Source organism: Aspergillus melleus, assembly GCF_016097325.1.
Source record: "Aspergillus melleus strain CBS 546.65 chromosome Unknown contig1, whole genome shotgun sequence".
In the NCBI taxonomy this organism is placed as follows: Eukaryota; Fungi; Ascomycota; class Eurotiomycetes; order Eurotiales; family Aspergillaceae; genus Aspergillus; species Aspergillus melleus.
This window is the reverse complement of record NW_025763370.1, coordinates 4249123-4268038: the sequence shown is the minus strand read 5'-3', so window position 1 is coordinate 4268038 and position 18916 is coordinate 4249123. Positions and strand designations below refer to the sequence as shown.

General features: G+C 49.6%; 6 protein-coding genes across 6 annotated transcripts; 3 read left to right on the top strand and 3 right to left on the bottom strand.

Annotated features, from left to right (window-relative positions):
• Positions 1–826: 826 nt before the first annotated feature.
• On the bottom strand, positions 827–1276 carry LDX57_001518 (uncharacterized protein; the record flags this gene model as incomplete). The annotated part of the gene is made up of 1 exon (XM_046083163.1): positions 827–1276. The coding sequence occupies one exon, from the start codon at positions 1274–1276 to the stop codon at positions 827–829; it is 450 nt and encodes a 149-aa protein (XP_045939120.1).
• An 868-nt stretch (positions 1277–2144) lies between these two features.
• On the bottom strand, positions 2145–3754 carry CYP51A_1 (cytochrome P450; the record flags this gene model as incomplete). Its single annotated transcript, XM_046083162.1, has 2 exons — positions 2145–3488; positions 3554–3754. The coding sequence occupies 2 exons, from the start codon at positions 3752–3754 to the stop codon at positions 2145–2147; spliced, it is 1545 nt and encodes a 514-aa protein (XP_045939119.1).
• Positions 3755–5079: 1325 nt separating this feature from the next.
• Positions 5080–7561, top strand: LDX57_001516 (putative acyl-CoA dehydrogenase). The gene is made up of 4 exons (XM_046083161.1): positions 5080–5286; positions 5344–5560; positions 5608–5670; positions 5723–7561. The coding sequence occupies exons 1-4, from the start codon at positions 5178–5180 to the stop codon at positions 7215–7217; spliced, it is 1884 nt and encodes a 627-aa protein (XP_045939118.1). The 5' UTR covers positions 5080–5177; the 3' UTR covers positions 7218–7561.
• Positions 7562–7601: 40 nt separating this feature from the next.
• LDX57_001515 (DODA-type extradiol aromatic ring-opening family dioxygenase) lies at positions 7602–8793 on the top strand (the record flags this gene model as incomplete). Its single annotated transcript, XM_046083160.1, has 2 exons — positions 7602–7785; positions 7851–8793. The coding sequence occupies exon 2, from the start codon at positions 7933–7935 to the stop codon at positions 8791–8793; it is 861 nt and encodes a 286-aa protein (XP_045939117.1). The 5' UTR covers positions 7602–7785; positions 7851–7932.
• A 3033-nt stretch (positions 8794–11826) lies between these two features.
• LDX57_001514 (tetratricopeptide repeat protein) lies at positions 11827–13178 on the top strand (the record flags this gene model as incomplete). The annotated part of the gene is made up of 4 exons (XM_046083159.1): positions 11827–12029; positions 12105–12590; positions 12653–12838; positions 12926–13178. The coding sequence occupies 4 exons, from the start codon at positions 11827–11829 to the stop codon at positions 13176–13178; spliced, it is 1128 nt and encodes a 375-aa protein (XP_045939116.1).
• Positions 13179–13575: 397 nt separating this feature from the next.
• CDR1_2 (ABC drug exporter AbcA) lies at positions 13576–18056 on the bottom strand (the record flags this gene model as incomplete). The annotated part of the gene is made up of 3 exons (XM_046083158.1): positions 13576–14951; positions 15000–17459; positions 17519–18056. The coding sequence occupies 3 exons, from the start codon at positions 18054–18056 to the stop codon at positions 13576–13578; spliced, it is 4374 nt and encodes a 1457-aa protein (XP_045939115.1).
• Positions 18057–18916: the final 860 nt, after the last annotated feature.

The window sequence follows — 18916 nt, the reverse complement described above, 5'->3', positions numbered from 1 at the left end:
AGTATTTTGTATGACTTTCGCACCCAGGCCCCGCAAGATGAACTTCCGCCAATGCATAATGATAAGCTTCAGAACGAGACAATTTGTAGGGATAGCGTACCATAGTGTTCCTGGGCTGCCCTGAACGCCAGCATTAGCAACCGATTTAGCGGAACACCCAAGTCGCGGACAACGTTGGGATCCAGAGTACTGGCCAATGACGATAGCCATGGTGATTCTCATCCCAGGCCTAAGGCGAGGGTGGCTCATTGCATTTACCGGAAGTGTCATCGGATGCATTGGGTCTGCGGAACGTTCGAAAAGCTCGTATTCTCCGGCAAAAACTTTCCTTCTGCCCGGTCCTTTGCTGAATTGAGCTAAGATTATAGCTTCGAGAATCTGCTTGTATATCAGCAAGTGGAAGTGCGGGCATTTCTTCCTATACTTCAAAACCTAACTGACGTACATCCCAATCAGACTCAGAGGCAATTGGAATGACGTTTCCAAGAGCGTTCTCGAAACGGATAGGTTCTTGCACCCATGTAAAGCGGGAGTCTGGTGGACTGGTGATCCTTTTCGCCAGAGCTCGGAGGGCATTCGCGAGCTCGTCATTTGAATCCCTAAAGAAAATGAGTAGGTGTACACCGTCAATTGCAATCTTAGTGCTTGCTGGAACTCACCATACTCGATCTATAGTCTCTCGAAGCTCTTCTGCCCTTTTATCCATTAAGGTAGAATTGTCTCTTCGCTTCTCGATCAGTGCGATTGCATATTCATTCCGTGAACATAGTTCTCTCAGGCAATCATTCGCTCGCGACGTAGATTTCCTGTTCTGATCAGCGACGCTCTAGATTTGAATATTCTTAAGGACGCACAACGAAGCAGTACTCAATTCCAGGTTGATATAGCCTACGTGCGCCATCAAGTATTGCCTGAGCTCCGGCAGGTCTTTTTTCACAAGCAACTCCCACCTTACCATCCTTGGTGCTGCTTTCAATTTTGACATTTGACTCTGTGTGCCAAGGCTGTCCTCGAAGGGTTTAATCTTCGTGTGAAAGCGCTGGAGCGTTTCGCAACAACTGAGAGATATGAATTTGAGCGCTTGGACCTCATGGGGAGGCGTGGCTGAGTTTGCCAGAAGGTCGATTTGTATAAGCGCACGCTGAAGGCCGACCAGCTCGGACTCAAGTTCCTGGAACTGCTCCCGAGCACCGCTGGTGCTGCGAAGGCAGGAGACTATAGAGACAATAAGTTTGACGGCGCTGGCGATGTCTCCGGCGCTCCATCCAAAAGACATCCTGAGATCCTTTTGAATCCTAGCCGTCGTCTTGTTTCTGGGCCAGAATTGTTGAGTCGAGGTTCAAATGTCGTCTGATGAGAAGACGGAAATAACTTGCACTTTGGCCAGACCCCGCTTGCCAGGTCGCACAGTATCATGCTCAGCCACAGTCAGTCACCTCAGCCTCGCAAACAAGCTCTCCGCAGGGCTTTGACTGGCCATAAGCCACTTAGACTGGGTACCTAGACCCAATGAAGGGGTGGGTGCTGCGGTAATGTCCAATGGACAAAGTCGATATGGAGAACCACTCAGGGTACTTGTATTAGTGACTGACAGCTCAGTATACTTTGCTATGTTGGCTATCCATAACAGGTGTGCTGCGCTTACTGTGTATCATATTAATAATCATCTTACCCTGCTAGAAATCGATGTTTCGTGCTATTTGTGGTATTTTAGGGTGTTTGTTGATGCCCGAATTGAGACGTGTTTGGGATGACGTCACGTCATCGTGGGCGCATGGTTATTTTTGGTCAGAGTGTCATGTGATTAGGGCCTTCAAGAGCATCACTGTTCGGGCATGGAAGCCAGAAACGGCTGTCACTGTAACAGGAAGATCCCGTGTCCCAAGACGTAATATCCAGAGACGAACGGTCTGATTTCGAAGCCTGTGGCTTGAAGGTCAAACGAAGAAGACCATCAGAGTGAATTGTCGTCTCTGCATGAGGTGACGGGGTATGGAAACAGCAATAGTGTACAACGGCAGTAAGAAAAAGATGTGCGTAAACATGATATTAAATAAATACATATTTGAAGGTAAAAGAAGAAGTGCATCCAGTATGTTCCTCATATACAGTACATTAATCAGCGTCTATCCATAGAAGAACGATTAGGCAGATTTGGCGGAACGGCGTTCCCACCCGATGACGGTCGGTTTCAAAGGCCCCGAGAACAGAGACGAATAGTCCGTTCCGGGCACGCCCTTGCGGCCGTCCACGTTGTAAAGACGCACGTTACGCACCATGGTGGCGAGAATAACGGTCAAGTTCACATAGGCGAATTTCTCACCGATGCAGCGGTGGCGGCCGGCGCCAAAAGGCAGGTAGGGGCTGGAGGTACCCTTGGAGACGGCGCCGTAGCCATAGTCAACGACGTCCTCCTCCTTGTCCTCCGAGGGTGCCTGGGTTTCCCAGCGGTGGGGGTCCCATTTCATGGCGTTAGGGAAGTATTCGTCGCTGATGGCTGTGACGATGGGAGAGGCGAGCAGGACGTGCGAGGTGGGAATGACGTAGGGGGTGCCGGGGACGGGCATGGGGTTCTTGACCTTGCGCATGAGCGAGTGAATGGAGAGGTTGATACGGAGGGTCTCGCGGATGACGTTCTGGTGCAGCGTGAGCCGCTCGAGGTCCTTGTATTCCAGAGGGGGGAGGGTGCCGTCAGGACCGACGGGGCCGAGCTGGGCCAGCTGTTCCTGGTACAGTTCCTCGAGGACTTCGGGCTGGGCGGCGAGACGCAGCATGATCCACGAGCCGACAGATGCGGAGGAGTGCTGGCCGGCCATGAGCAGAGTAATCATCATGTGCGCGATCTCCTTATCGGGCACGGGGGTTCCGTTCTTGTAGACGCAGTTCATCAGGTTCGAGATCATATCCGATGTGGCGGTAGCTTTCTCGCCAGTGGCGCGACGCTCGTTGATGATGTCCATGTAGATGGCACGCATGCGCGCGTGGGCAGCGTCGCGCTTCTTGTTATGCGGCAGGGGAGCCCAAGGCAGCATGAAGTTGATCGGCGTGAAACCCTGGTCTAGATCGTGATAGAGGTCGGCGAATTCGGAGGTCAGTTTCGAGCGCACTTCCTCGCCCTGCAGGGCGCGCGCGGCCGTGAAGATAGTGATTTCAGCCATAGCAGAGGAGATGTCAATCCGTCCCGAGGAGCCATTGAAGTTGGGCGAGGTAGCCAAGTAGTCGACGGTTTCTTTCTCGATAAGTGGCACATGCGATTCCAAAGCGGACTGCGTCAGACCGAATTTGACGAATTTCTTCTGCTCCATCAACTTGGAATTGGGGCAATCGTAGACCACGTCGGAGCCGAAGACGGGAGTCGTCAAGGGGCTGTAGACCTCCTCCGCATTGACATCTTTTAGTTTGCCATTGAGAATGAATTCGTTGCCCTGAACGCCCAGGTAGACCGTAGTTTTGCGACCGAGGAGAATGAAGGTGAAGATATCGCCGTGCTAGTGGGAACAAGAGCAATGGTCAGTTCGAGAGTTGTGCGACAGAACGGGAGGGAACGGCGCACCTTCTCGCGGCAGTCGAAGAAGAATTTACAGGGGTCCATTCCATAGCTGATGGTATTGCCCACAAAGGGAACCCAGTGAAAGACCAGTGGGGGTTCAGTCTTATTCAGTCTCGCAAAGAGCCATTGATAGACCAGGTTGAGCACAATGGACGCGACGAAGGCCAGGAGCCCGTAGGCCCCGATGGTGGCCAAGGGTAACATGGCTGAAAGAAGAGACGGGAGATGATGCCAGATGGAGAAGCCAAAAGAAGGGATTAAAAGGGATAAAATAAATACAAAAGAAGGAGAAGAAGCGAACGAATGTGAAGAAAACAAAAGGACGAAATTAAAGCAAAAGGGAAAGGGAAGGAGACCAGGTGGGCTGACAGTAACAAATGGCCGGCCTGTGATGGGCCGAGTCCATCAGGCGATCGCCTTTCAACCCCTGCCGAGTATTGTTCGGAGTCCGTATCCGCTGTCGAATACGATAGTTTCCCATACAATTCGAGGTACCAGAATGTATCATGACAATACCGTGGGTCCTCCACACGCTAAGCTTCTTCGAGCAAGCCATATCCATGTTATGCCGGAACTGACCGCCTTTGCACGGGATCTCCTCCCCGCAGATCTAATCTATTCCTGGACTAGTGTCTTTCCTCGAAGATCACAGCCTGAGGCAGAGATTTGGATCTTTATTCTACTGAGTAGAAAGTATTCAACATTTCTATGCCTGCACGACACCACTCGATGTATCAAACTTGCAGAAAAGTAGCTCAGCCTTGAAAATCCACTTCCTAGCTGAACCAAGGTGGTGACGTTGAATTTGTAGATCTTTCTACATTTAATGAACTCAGAAACCACTCGAGGTATATTGTCGAAACGTTCAGCATAACGGCTACATCGGTTAATCTGTACTTATTTCTCCATTCCAATTCCGTATCTTCCTGTTCCAAACTACTCTATTCTATATGTCTGTATTCCGTCGAGTTTCTTTATGTTTTCTGCACGCCCAGGTCAGTTATCTCCTCAGGACACCGTTGGCTTTAATGTAAACTTAGTAAGCTACTCCCCCAAACGTGGTGATAAAGTTAGAGTTTTCCGGGGGATGACATCTCTCATTAGCCTTCACTGAACAGGTTACACGAGAAGTGCGGTAGATCCGCATTGCGGATAGTTTTGTAGATAAGTAGTATTCTTCACAACGACCAAACCACGTTCATGAACTTGAGGAGTACAGTACATGGTTCAATCTGTAGTATACCTAAACTACCAGAAGAATTATGAAAGCCGATGGTCAGTCTCTTGGGAGGGCTCAGAGACGAACGTCCACAAGCCAACTGCGAACATGACAGATACATAAGTCCGAGATATTGTAATCCACCCTCAACCAGCTAGAGACAATGATCCTCGGTCGAACGTACATCATGTACATCCCACCTGCTGCTGATCTGCAAAGTGTATCGACTACTCCGCATTTCGGGATAGCCGAGGTAAGTAAAGCAGGTGAGCCGAGCAGCCAAGCCTCGTGACCATGCCATTGACAGCATCAGGCCACGAGGGAATGCGCTCATCACCATCGAGTGAATATAACTATCGCATCTTTTACTCGTGAGTTGGTTGACACAAAATCGTATATTTCGCTATCATGGCGTTCCGACCGCAACCCGCTACTGCTGACCACGGACATTTCACTCGTCTTGAACCGCTGGGGAATACATATACGACGGATAGCAGTCTGCAGCGGGTTATTTCCTGTGAGTACATTTTGCAAGGGACTGATGGACCGACCGAGTCTGATAATGTCAAATAAGGGTACCTTCCATCGTCAACGTTCGACAACGTCCAATCTCAGCTCACCAGGCTGGGCGCTGAGGCTGTCTCGGACGAGATCCGTCAATGGAGCGCAGATGCAGAGCGCCATCAGCCCTATGTCAAGAGTTACAATGTCTGGGGCCAGAAGTACGATTATGATCGATTGATTACGAGCGAAGGGTGGAAGCAGCTAGGGAAATGGGGTGCTCGGCACGGGTTTGTGATGAATCTGCCCGTTCCTACCATATGTGCTAACTGTATAGCGTCGTGGCCTTGGGTTACGAACCGACGTATGGAGCTGAGAGAAGATTGGTGCAATATGCAGTGTAAGCTGTCTGTTATGGGCTGTAATGGATATACTGATCCTCATGGGTGAAGGAACTACCTTTACTCCCCGTCCTCCGGACTATACTCTTGTCCGATCGCCATGACAGATGGAGCCGCTCTTATCCTCTCCCAGCAATTGAAATCAATTTCCGCAGATCATAATTTCCACGAAACCTACAACAAATTGATTTCTCGAGAAAATCACTGGACCTCCGGGCAATGGATGACAGAGCGAGCCGGAGGAAGCGACGTCCAAAACACAGAGACCTGGGCAACCCACTCTCCAGCATCACAGGACGCAAACGATGGAGACTACCTGGTCAGCGGCTTCAAATTCTTCTCGTCAGCCACAGACGCTAACGTCTCGCTTCTCCTGGCCAAAACCCCTTCCGGGAAACTCAGCGCCTTCCTAGCCCCTCTCCGCAAGACCGTGATCTCACAAGACGGAAAGACGCACGAAGTAAGTAACGGCGTGCGCATCCACCGCTTGAAGAATAAACTCGGCACTAAGGAGCTTCCCACCGCCGAGTTGGAACTCAAGGACATGCGCGCCCATCTAGTAGGCCGCTTAGACCGCGGCGTATCGATGATCTCGCCCTTGTTGAACGTCACGCGCACGCATACGTTTATCGGGTCACTGGCCGCCTGGCGACGCGCTATGAGCATTGCGAAGAACTTCGCAAAAGCGAGGACGACGGTCGGGGAGCCTCTTTGGCTCGTCCCGATGCATCTGAACCTACTGGCCGATATAGAGCTCCGGCATCGAGGTGCGATGAATCTCGGCTTCTTCACGGTTGCGGTTATGGGTGTGGTTGAGAATGGTGGCGTCTCTGCGCCGGCTCCGCATCTGCCAACCCCCGGGAAAGAGGCAGAGGTCGTGTTCCGCGCGCTCACGGCGACTGCAAAAGCGGTGGTTAGCAAGAATGCTATCGCAGGTATCCAGGAATGCCAGGAGGCTATGGGCGGAATCGGTTACATGGACGAGGCAGACGAGCCTGAGTTCAACATCTCCCGGATCCTACGCAATACGCTCGTCAATTCGATCTGGGAGGGGACGACAAATGTCCTAGCCAGCGAGTTGGTGCGCCACATTCTCAAAGACGATTATGTCGTGGTGTTTTCCTCGTGGGTTGGTCGCGTGCTGGGCTTGATTAAAAACGCCGAGTTCTCGAGAGTCTTGAAGCGGGTGTGGTCGAGCTTCTTGACGCGATTGTCGGCGACGGAACATGCGCGTTTGATCCTTGCAGATGGCCGGCGCGCTATGTTTACCTTGGCTTGGGTTCTGTGCGGAGCCCTGCTGGCCTTGGACGCCGAGCGAGACGGGGATGGCGTTGCAGGGGAGATTGCAAGGCGATGGATTCTAGCCGGGGAAGGCGGAGTCGGGGATATGGTCTGGCGAGACATCATAAATCGACCTGTGCATGCATCGCAGGCTATTCTGACAGACGAGCATCTTCGTTGGGATTGCAGAATTGTCTGGGGAGTGGAGTTGCCTGCCAGACAGGTCTCGGGTCATCGATCGTTCCAGAAACCCTCGAAGTTGTAGTTCGATCGTTCTTAATGATTCCGAACTGAATGATATGTCTATCTACGGACTACTTATGTAGGGCTTTTTGGCAGTTGTCACTAGATCCAGTCGCCTCCGCCCCTAGCGGAGTAAATCATCATTTGTACATCTTCACTTGTTTCTTTTCATACCTCCCATTCTCTCCTTCAACTGACTCATAATTGTGTTATACTAGCTATCGGACAACACGATCCACAGTAGGAATATGCACGATAGTGCTCCCTGTGAGTGACCGATGAAACCCAGGCCCAGTTGATCATACGAGGTGAACTGAAGAAGACACAAACAGCTTTTTGTAGAAAGCCTATAGATTAGCCTGTGACGCTGTAGGTAGTCTTGTGCTTACCCCGGATTTGAGCTCGCGTGGGGAGCCGACTCGGGATGTGGGGAGGCGCTCCCGACGGACATCCGAGATCTGGAATCATGTTACTTGCCTGTATCCCTGAGCATTTGCCTGCCTGCTACCATGATATTAGACTGAGTACATACCACTCTAACCTCCTAGTTAGCCAGTGACACAGATTATAGACAAAAACCGCCATCATGGGTACGAACTGTCTATCTCCCAGCCTAGCTATTTCATCGCCACCCAGCAGCTAACAACTAGCACAGGCTTAACACCGGTGCACTTTTTCTCTCATGGCTCGACCATGATGCTCGGCGAGAAGTCTGAGTCTGCCGATTACTGGAGGCAATGCGGAGACGAGGCATTGGCGAGAAACATCAAGGGTGTCGTTATCATGGTCAGCACCACCCTCGCCATCTCTCATCCTTATTTTCAACAAGATCCAATCCAAATAGACAGACCAAACTGATACTAGAACAGGGAGCCCACTGGGACTGCCTCGGCGACAAAATCGAAGTCGCAACAAACCCCAATCCCGACAAAAGCCCCGTCGCATACGTCCACCCAGACAAATACATCAACTATAAACTCAACCCCGACCTCGCAACCGCCGAACGATGCATCTCCCTTCTCGCCAACGAAGGCTTCAATGTCTCCGCAAACCCAACTTTCGACTGGATTCACGACGTCTACCTCATTCTCATCCACATGTTCCCGGCCGGCTGCCCACCCACAACCATCGTCTCGATGAACGCCCGCTACGACCCCCATTACCACATGAAAGTCGGGTCGACGCTGCGTTCCCTCCGTCGCGAGAACTACCTACTCATCGGCACCGGCGGGGCAGTGCACAACCTGTACCGGAACCGATGGGCGCCGATGATGCGGTTCCGCGACAATTTCGCGATGGAGACCCCACCGGAGGAGTGGGCGTTGGAGTTTCGCCAGGCCGTCGAGGACGTGATTACCAAGACCTCGGGGCCGCAGCTGCGTAGGGCCATGACGAGACTGATGAAACATCCGCGATTCCGGGATGCGCACGCCACGGATGATCATTTCATGGCGGCGATGTTTGTGGCGGGCGCGGTGGGCGACTTCGATGATGTGGGCACCGCTGCGGTCATGCCGGCGGAGAGTTGGGAGTTGACGAATATGTGTAATTCGCAGTTTACGTTTGGAGGTTGGGATCGGGGGGTTGCTGCTGCTTAGTTGGGTTGCTTGCCTTCTTGTACTCGCGGTGGGTAGTTGTTGTGATTGCATTGAGGCCGGAAACCAATCTGGTAATATATGAGATACTTTAAGAATGAAGGCCTGATCTAGTGATTACAAACCGGATGACACCGCAACAATTGAAGATACTGTTAATTTATACATGGTGAGGTGTGAAGATCTTGCTCAACGTCTAATAGTGACTGGGTTCTAGTCCCTCATCGCTGGGAAAAGCACTTCATCCCAAAGATAAACTCATTCCCCCTGTTTCCATAAGGTGAATCCAATCCCAACTCTGTTTATTTCCGCGGTCGTATGCAGCCCAAGAGTTTTGAATGATCCTTCTGCATACTCGGATGTTACCAAACCGACGGATATGCTCAATGATATCCAGCTGTTCTTCGATCTGCCCCCTGTCTTCTTTCCGCGTGCATGCCACACCTATAATAAAGACGGGAAACAGTGCAAACGACTTTATTCTGGGTTCTTCAATAGACGACAAGCTCTCTAGGCCCCTACGTACCATCGATTGCACTTTTTCGTCATCTGAGTTATCGGGATGTAGCATGAAGAACAACCAGATAAAGCATGCCGCAATGTATAATTCGCACATGGTGCAGTAATCTGAGGATAACTCGGAGTCGCTTTCCGAGGGCTCCCACTTGCAGATATCTTGCCAGATGCACACGGCCGAGGTTATTCCTGCCGATGATAAGCTTGGCTCCCCTCCAGTATCTGATCGGAGCGCTGCGATGCGCGCGACGAAATAGATTATGCCGTTGTGTATCCCCGGAATATGTGCCGGAGGCGAGAGGTCGTTCTGTTGGTGATTGATAATCATATTTCTTGGTCGAGGTGCCGTTACGGTTCCAAGGGCGTCATGGTAAATAAAGAATTGCATCAGAGGTTCGGCAATCCCCAGACTCTCAAGCTCCTCTGGGGAAGGCTTCAGGATTCCTTTCTGTCGGTCAGGATTCTCGTGTCGCATACCTGAGATACCTCGATGCTCTTTCAGTGCGCTGGAAACAATGCCCCTTGCTTCATCTAATCGCGTCTGCCATAACTCATTGCTTGTGCCTTCCGATACCTCATATAGATACAGTAAGAGGTAACTCGTAAGCAAGGGTTGGTATTGTGTCGGATTTTGCGTCGTTCGACTGCCCCTGTTCTGCAGTGCAGCGACACGTGAGAACAACTCGCGCTCGGCTTCTTGAAATAGTCTATTCTTTTCAGTAACGAGGCTTCTGGCCTCGGCAGCGTTGGACGGCAAGTGGTTGATAAGATGTGACGCTCCCAAGCAAAGCACTGTCTTTAGAACTAGTGTATCCTCTGAGCACATAGAAACAACGACCGACAGGATCGTTTGACTGTTCCCATCCGACGGAAGTGTCAAGGTACCAGATGTGACATTCACAAAATGGTCGAAGACTCGTTTCTCTTGGGTAGACCGCATTCCGTTCATTGAGGAAACCATGCCTTGGTGTGGTGTGTCCGACAAACGGTGGGATAGTCCAGCTTCGGTGTTTACTATTATAGCGCAAAGCGTGTTAGTTTCGTCAAGAGTGTTTGGAGTTGTGCCTTTCTGGGAGTAGACTGACGGTTTCCCCTTTTAGATGTGGTGTGCGTCATCGCACTAGCAGGTATTTAATGTAGGTCGAATATCTGGTGATGAAAATAGTAGTGACGTAAACGAAGAGTGACTTCTTAGAGAAGAAATAAAATTGCAAAACACCTTCCCATGGGCATTGTCCCTTATATTTAATGACAAGTGACACATCTTAAAACCTGCACATTACCCGTTCAAGTAATGCTGTCTTTTCTCGCGGCAAACGCGTTTGGGTCGGAACAGCAAGCTGATGGGATACACGAGGTCCAGTTCGCTTTGATAACCAGAACAGATCACTCTATACGCGGGGCCCGAAATCAAAAATAGCTAGAGATTAAGCTTAGCCATGAGGTGTAGGTGCTGGCGAGATGACATGAGGAGACATGATTGTGATATACATAGACTGGTGGACTGATCGACTGGAATTCCACTAGCCAATTTCGGGTTTTTGATAGCCGCGCTTACCCAATCACTACGTGTCATTGGCTGCTTGGGGCCCGTAAAATAAGCGTACTAAAACCTAGTTACAGTAGTTGACTAGCTAGTCAGTGACGCTCTCTAACTATCTAGCAATTGATATGGCTAAGATAGTTAGACGGTCAGAGACATTGGCCAAAGTTAATATAAGAGAAAGATTCCGCTACAAATTACACGAGCCTTAGCAGGGCTATTACTTACCTACTCCATCAATTTCGTACGCGAAAGATTTATGGTATCATATTTGAACCTGCAAGATACAACAATAATCATGCCGATGATATAACGCGATTTGTGCTACACAGGCCAGCGTAAGAACTGCAGATCTGTAAATGATATGATGGTGTACCGTATTTATTTTCATATTACTCGCGTGCTTTTCAAGTTACTAATCCAAGGCAGAGTAAGAACGGAAGGAAGAAAAAGGATATTGGTAGGATTTGACCTTTACACAAACCAAAGCAAAATAGCAGTTCAAGATAGATCAAAACATATAGGGTCCACAAGGACCCGGAAATATCCGGTAGAGAATCGTCGAACTTCTAGTACGTATATTATACGGAAAATGTAGTTAAATAGTAGAATGTCAATATAAAATGGGGTTTCTCTACCCGTTAGTCAAATATTGCTGGCCTCCATTCCAATGGGCAGTTTAATATGAAGAACAAAGTCAATGCTCGTTCGTTCAACCGAAATTTTATCTCTTTTGATATCTATAGTTCACTACTAAATTTCCAGCTCAATCTGCTTTCTCTTCCTTCTTCAGCTAGTTCCTGCTATATCCGACTAATCAGGTCCATCATGGAGTCTGCAGAATCGTGAGTGTGCCTAAAATATTAATTGGATTCCAAGCTAAGTTACGGTATAGAAAAACCTCTTTTTCGAACCAATGGTTGCCAGCTATGGAGAGCCTTCAATTGTCATTTCATCGTGATGACCCTGAGACGACAATGAATGCTTTCTCTCACGCGGTTATGCTTCTCTACGACCTCTTTCCTAAGCAAGACGGTGCCCGCTTATACAATGCATGGCACATGTGTGGCGAGTACGAGAAACAAGTACTAGATCTATTAAAATACTTCTTGAAGATGAAAGACACCGGAAGGTTAACAGTGCCGTGGCAGCTCTGCGATTTACTCAATCATTGCCAACGGTAGGTGCATATCTTGTACATTTTTGATCCCTTTAGTCCTGTGATCGCTCTAACAAAATCATCTTCGTTTATTAGATTTCTTCATGAGACCAATAGATTGATGGATCTCATGAACCTTTCCGAGCTCAACACTATTGTCCTACAGGCTGTGAGAGAATGCCCCGAGAAGAAGGAACTGAAAATTGCCAACATGATCCATCAAGCCAGTGTGGCCGAAGTCCTTGGTAATCCGAAAAGAGCCATCGAATTATTGAACGAGTTGTACGAATTAGAGCTTCAAGAAAACCCTGTCAACCATGAACTACTCTGCCGCCTCTCGACTAACCTCGGATGTTGCTACAATACCGCCAACGATCACGAAACTGCCCTTGAGTGGTTTCAACGTGCCCGGGATATATGGCCACAGTTTGTTGGGAATCGAGGCGTACCTACAGTTATTCTAAAGAACTCCGGGAGATGTATGCTCTATCTCAATGACCTGGAGGGAGCCAGGAAGAATCTCGACAAATGTATCTTTCAATTAGAGAAGACAAAATCCATGAACAGGGCTGTGCTTGCTTAGTATGTCCAAAATGATTTTCTTTTAGTAAGTAGTTTGCCATGTCACTAACATTATCATGTAGTGCGTATTTCGCGCTCGCTACGTTGGAACAACGCGAGCGAAATTTTGAAATGGCCGAATTATATTTCATCACCGCCAAACGATCTTGGTTGAGTGATGAACAGTCGCGCCTTCATCCCTTCCACGGCGGATGCCTGTATAAAATTGGCGCATGTTGCCTGGACCAGGGGAAAGTCCAAGCTGCCATGTAAGTCCGCCATTACCGACTCTTCGGATGTCAATGGGTCTCTTTCCCATCATTCTCCCAAAATCTGAATCTAACTTGTTGGACCAGTAAATATCTCCGCAATTCGGTGGAAGTCACCAATCTCAGCAAAGACTGCATGCCAGTTGAGCATGCTCGTAGTTTGTTCAAGCTTTCGAAAGCACTACTCCAAGTTACTAAAGTCGACAGCGATGTCAACGCAAGTGAGGTAGAAAGCCTGCGGAATGAAGCACAAACATGCCTCAAAATGAGGACATCAGATGTGGCCGCCTGGGATAGGGAAGAGACATGCGACAATCTGATCCCAATACTCTGGAGATGAGGAGACGATGAGTCCAGGATTTACTGCACCAATATAGGAGAACCTTTCAGTGTGTGGTATTGAATAGTACTATGATCTAACAAGGCTTTATAATCATCGCTACATGGCTCCTTAACCTTTGATTGACCGGAATATCGAGTGACCAACTACAATTAAACAGACCCTGAGTGTAAGTTAACTCCTTCCGTAATCTCAAAGAATTGTAGCTCACCTGCTAATTAAGAACCTTTTAGATATAAGAGAAATTTCTATTACAAATGTTAAAGTAAAGAGAATCTAGAAGTAGTTTATATCCACTTTATCAAACCATCCAGTCCATGAAGTGATATTAATACAAGTAACATGCCGAAAAGAAAGCGCAATAACAACTTGACCATAGTAACTAGAACAGATGAAGTCAAACCTTAGGATCCACAACCGGCTTCTTCCGAACTCTCGGCACCCTCGTCCACCAGTACAACAGACATGCAGCCAAAACATTCGTCGCGATGAAAACCCACATGAGCCCAAAGTTCCTCCAGACATCCGCATAGCTAGCCCCTACCGCGTGCAGATACGAATTCGTGTCCGCAACCGGGCAGAAGCGACAGCCCGCCGTCGCGTTCTCCTCTTGCAAATATCCGCCCATCTGAGCCATGTACGGCGCCATGTACTGACCGCAGGTCGTGTTGACTGGGTCAAATCTCAGATACTCATTGTCGGCGCAGGTGACGGTCGTGTCCGCGATTCCCACGGATAGCATCCCACTGACCAGATACGTGAATGGGGAGACGCGGTACATGAAGATCCAAAACCCGGGCAGCTGGGCTGGGGTTGCGAGCACCCCGCAGAAGAGCAGGCAGAGTAACAGCAGGAAACTCCCCAGATTTCCGGCGTTCTCTGCGGCGTCGAGCGCAGCGATCATGAAATGGGCAAAGGTAGACGAGAAAAGCAGGAAAGTCCAGATTAGCAGCCACATCTGCGCGCCCCGCAGGTGTACTGTGTCGGTGGGTTCCGCGTTGCGATACATCCCGATAGGGTAGTACCAGCACAGAAACATGAAGATAGACATGAGTGAGTTCCAGAAAAGCTCGACACCGATATTGCTGAGCATGAAGACTTTCCAGGAGTAGGTCTTCGACGGCCGCTCTCGGACTTCGTATAATGCTCGCTGGGTGACGAAATGTGGCATGATTTGTTGGATGAGTTGCCCGAACTGGATGAGTAATAGGAAAATACTGAACATTTGGTTCTGCAGGCCCTGGATTGTGTTGGGGGTGTTGAAGAGAGAGAAGCCGACGAATAGAGCGGGCAAGACACAGAGAATTGCCTTAGAGTAGATGTAGATGGGAGAGCGCCAGAATTGCTGGAAGACTCGGATTTGAACTTCACGGAGCTGGGCGAAGAAAGGGGCAGCAAATTCGCGATAACTGTCTCTGTCCTCGCGCTCTGTGCCGGAGCTAACGCAGGCCAGTGGAATTTGCTGGGAGCGTTCGTGCTTCAGTGAGGTGAGATGCGATTGTACTTGTGCGTATTCTGGGGAATTACGCCATGTCTCGAACCAATCGATTTCCGTGTGGGAACCAGGAGCGGCACCGATCACATCAAGCATCCATTCAGCAGGATTAGCTGCTGGGGGACAGGGAGGGGCACCGTTGCGCACGAAGTAATCAATCAGAATATGCGAGTTCTGACCGATGTCTCCAAAGTATACGGTTTGACCACCGGCTTGAAGAAAGAGGAGACGGTCAAAACGCTGGAACAGCATAGCAGACGGTTGATGGATGGTGCACACTGAGATCATGTTAGTGGATATTGACGGATGCATGAATCCAAACTTACAAATCGCTTGGCCGTTATTCCTCAGTTTATTGAGGAGATCAAGGATGGCCCAGGATGTCTGGGAATCGAGCCCCGACGTGGGCTCATCCAAGAACAGAAGCAGGGCCGGTCTTGCCGCAAGCTCTACCCCGATGGTGAGACGTTTCCGTTGCTCAACATTAAGGCCTTCTCCAGGGACGCCGATAACAGCATCAGCAAAGTCTGCCATATCAAGTAGTTTGATAACGTCGGTCACATAATTGATCTTTTCTCCGCGAGGAACATGAGCAGGTTGACGGAGAAGAGCTGAGAACTCAAGTGCCTCGCGCACTGTGGCAGTGCTCAAATGCAGATCTTGTTGCTGGGCATAGCCAGTCTTGCGTTGAAAAGATTCATCCCGCGGTTTACCATCGACAAGCATTTCTCCGCTGATCACGCCCAAAGTAGTACGTGCAGCTAGAACATCCAGGAGTGTGGTCTTCCCAGCACCAGAGACCCCCATCAGAGCGGTTAAGGTCCCTGGCTTGACCCATCCATCAACGTGGTCAAGGATCCTGCGATTCTCTTTCCCGATCTTGATGTCGAAACAAACATTCTTCCACTGGAATATTGCAGTTTGGCTTTCGATCATCATAGGGTCATCAGGGTCGGACTTAGGCTTCTCTTTAAAAGCACTGTGGTCACTGCCCCCTTCGAAGTCATCAGGCTTACCACTCTTGAGTGCCACATGCCCGCGGGGAAACACTAGGATCTCGCCCTTGGATTTCTTTTCAGTGACCAAGTCAGTGGCGACCAGATAGATGGCTCCAAGAACGAGCATGAAGGCGAGTATAATCCCAACATTTCTCCATTTGTGCGAGACGTTGTAGTCATATGCTGATTGGATGTAGGCATCGCCATTGACAAATGCTTGACCGGGTACAGATCCGACGGTAGAGCAGACATGGTTCCTAGATTGAAGGTCCATGTAGCTAGGACCCGATGGGACATATGCTATGCACTGAAAGTCACGGTTGTGGAACTCATTGATCAGGAGGGACTCAAAGCCATAGTTGATAGGATTAAGATACGCAATCCATCGCGCCCACCCGAGCATATACCCTGTCGGGATCGCAAACCCAGTATAAGAATAGAGCCCGAGAAGGACGACCGCGCAGAAGGGCAAAGCTTGAACAAGAGATCTCGTTAAAGATGCCATAGACCGGAAGAACATGGACATCGTTAGCGTCAGAATGAAGGAAGTGAAAATAAAGAAAAAGAAAGCCCCAGGTTCTCGCCTCAAGTTGGTCATGAAGTAGAGAACTGTATTCGAAAGGATGGCATTGAGGACCTTGTACGGCAAGTCCATGATCATTGATGAAATTGCTTCGGCTGATGGATGGTAGAGAGCATATCGCGAGTGCTTCTCTACGATTCCTCGTTGCGCATATAGAGTCAGCATTTCCAGTCCGCAACCAAGGGCATTGATGAGACAAGCAAAGAATAGAAGGGCACCGCGCTGAAAGAAGGTGCTGGTATTGGGCTTGAGGTTGTAGAAGATACTGGCAATTACAAGAGCAGTAATAACATTTCCAAACAACGACGATATCGTGACACTGGGATCGGCTTTCAGGCGTTGGTATCCGCGCCATAGGCACAGATTAACCTGTTGTGCATAGGATAAAGTGTAAGGTGAGGATACGTGCTGGACCCGGGCTTGCTGAGCTCGGCGAGAATGTCTGAACTTGTTCAGGAACTCTCCATTCAGCATGAACTTTGTATTGTAGTTTTCGATGTCTTGCAGAAGTCGTGCTCGCTGTGGTGAGGCCTGCCATCGTGCAGCGAATTCATCAGGTGTTCGAGGCACGCGGCCTTCGTAACCTGGCTGTACGACACGCTCGAGGTGACTAGTCATCGATGTTAGGAAGTCTGCATCGGTTTGTCGCTCGGGGCAGGCAAAGCCCATGTCAATAAAGTATTGCTTCGCGGTGTCTGTCCGACCGAAGTAGATCTGGCGACCTTCGTATAATACCAGCACCTTGTCGAAATGGTTGTATGCGGCTTGAGGGGCTTGATATAGCGAGACACAAGCAGTGGCACCGTTGATATCTGCCTGTATACGCAGAGCCTTGCAAAACTCAATGGCATTTGCGCTGTCAAGGCCACGGGTGGAGTTATCCCAACATTGCAGGGGAGCACTACTGAGGCAAGCTTCGGCAATACTGACTCGCTTGCGTTCACCACCAGATACACCACGAATGAAGTCGTTTCCGACGATCGTGTTCTTAGTGTGACTAATACCAAGCATGGCCATTATCACGTCACGCTTGTGGCTGGCATACTGAGCCACACTCACCCCGCCAGGGATGTGCCTTGGTGCTCGGGCGCGCGCCGCAAAGTAAAGAGTATCTCCGACGGTGAGCTTTGGGAAGTGGATGTCGAGCTCGGCGGCGTATATAGCTTCGCCTCGGAATTCGTGGGCCATCTGCTTCGCGCTCACGCCTAGCAGCATTCAGTAACGAATCATATACTTTGTCGGTTTGTGAGTCAATTGGACATACCTTGAAAATTGATACTAGATTCATTATCAACATGGAAACCATACGTCTCCCCAGCGATCGTCTTCAAGAAGGTCGAGCATCCCGAGCCAGGAGGACCAAGAACCACCAGCATCTCGCCAGCCTCCACGACACCCTCCAGACTCTGCAAAATTTGTATTCTGCGCTGGCTATGAGTACCGAGCGCTTTCCTTGCCAGACCTAGCACTTCGAACCAGACATTGCCGACGCTTTTCTGGTAATCTGTGTCGGAACCAAAACCGTGTACATTGAGATTGCTAAAGGCGATTCCAAGGGTTCGCAACGGATGGGCCTGTTTATCCTCGGTGTGAACATGTAGCATGGCCTTGCACCATGATAAAGCATTGAAGCCTTTACCGTTAGGATCCAAGGCTGATCCTGCCTCGGCAGCAAAGGGGTTCTGTCCGTGGGTAGAAAAGGTGCTCTGCTCGGTGAACTGCCTGGCCAGTTGATGAACCTCTTCTGCCCTTTTCTCCACGTGAGAATTGAGGCCACTTTGGACCTCATGGTCGTCGGTCATGACGGCGAGCTTCAGAACAGGCTATAGTGATAGGGTAGTTGAAGAAAAGTCTGAAGTTGAAGGGCAGAAGAGCAGAGGACCTAAAATCCAACCCTATACATAACCCTCTTGTTAAGAAGCCCGTTTCTCTGTTTATTGACTGTTTAGATCGTCATATTTGGTAACGTGATCCACAGCAATATTCTTTGTGTGGCACGTCATGGGTCCAGTGTGGCTCTCGTCAGCCAGAATCAGCCAGGGTCAGCCAGGGTCAGCCACTGTCTTGGGTGTTTGCTGCGCAGCTTTGTTTGCTTTTAGTCCCTTTTGGTTGTTCAGGCCCCCTTTGCTGTGTTATTTGCCTTCTCCAGTCATTAATTGGGCCTCGCTTTCTCTTCCAAGAAAGTCTGATCCAAGTTCGGTTAGCCCTTTACTATTTCCGCTCTTATCATTTTCTTGTTATCATAGTTCCAGCTCCTATAGTTTCCATACAGTGAAGCTTCATGCCGGGATCATCCTAGTGAGTGGCTTACCGCGATTAGCAACAAGGTTTGGGACGTACTAGCTGACGGCATTCCATCAATAATACCTTGCATCCCGCAAGCATCATTTCCGGGAGAACGCCAAGGGAATCCGTCGCGGCGATCTTCTCCCAAATACTTCTTTCTTCTATTCAGTATAGGCCCTAGTTCATGCTTTGGCGACCAAAGTAAATGAGAAAAGTAACCAAATGGGCGCTAGCAAACAATAATCGATGTCGGATGCCTCACATCAGGAAATTGAATCTTCGTCTCCATCCAAGTGGCTGAGGCCGCAAACATACCCTATTAGCTACACAATATGACGGAGATCGCAAGGATGTAGAATGCTTGGATTCCTACGAA

Coding starts and splice junctions, on each gene's coding strand:
- LDX57_001516 (XM_046083161.1), top strand. CDS start 5,178: ATGGCGTTCCGACCGCAACCCGCTACTGCTGACCACGGACATTTCACT. Junction 5,561..5,607: donor AAATGGGGTGCTCGGCACGG/GTTTGTGATGAA, acceptor CTAACTGTATAG/CGTCGTGGCCTTGGGTTACG. Junction 5,671..5,722: donor AGATTGGTGCAATATGCAGT/GTAAGCTGTCTG, acceptor TCATGGGTGAAG/GAACTACCTTTACTCCCCGT.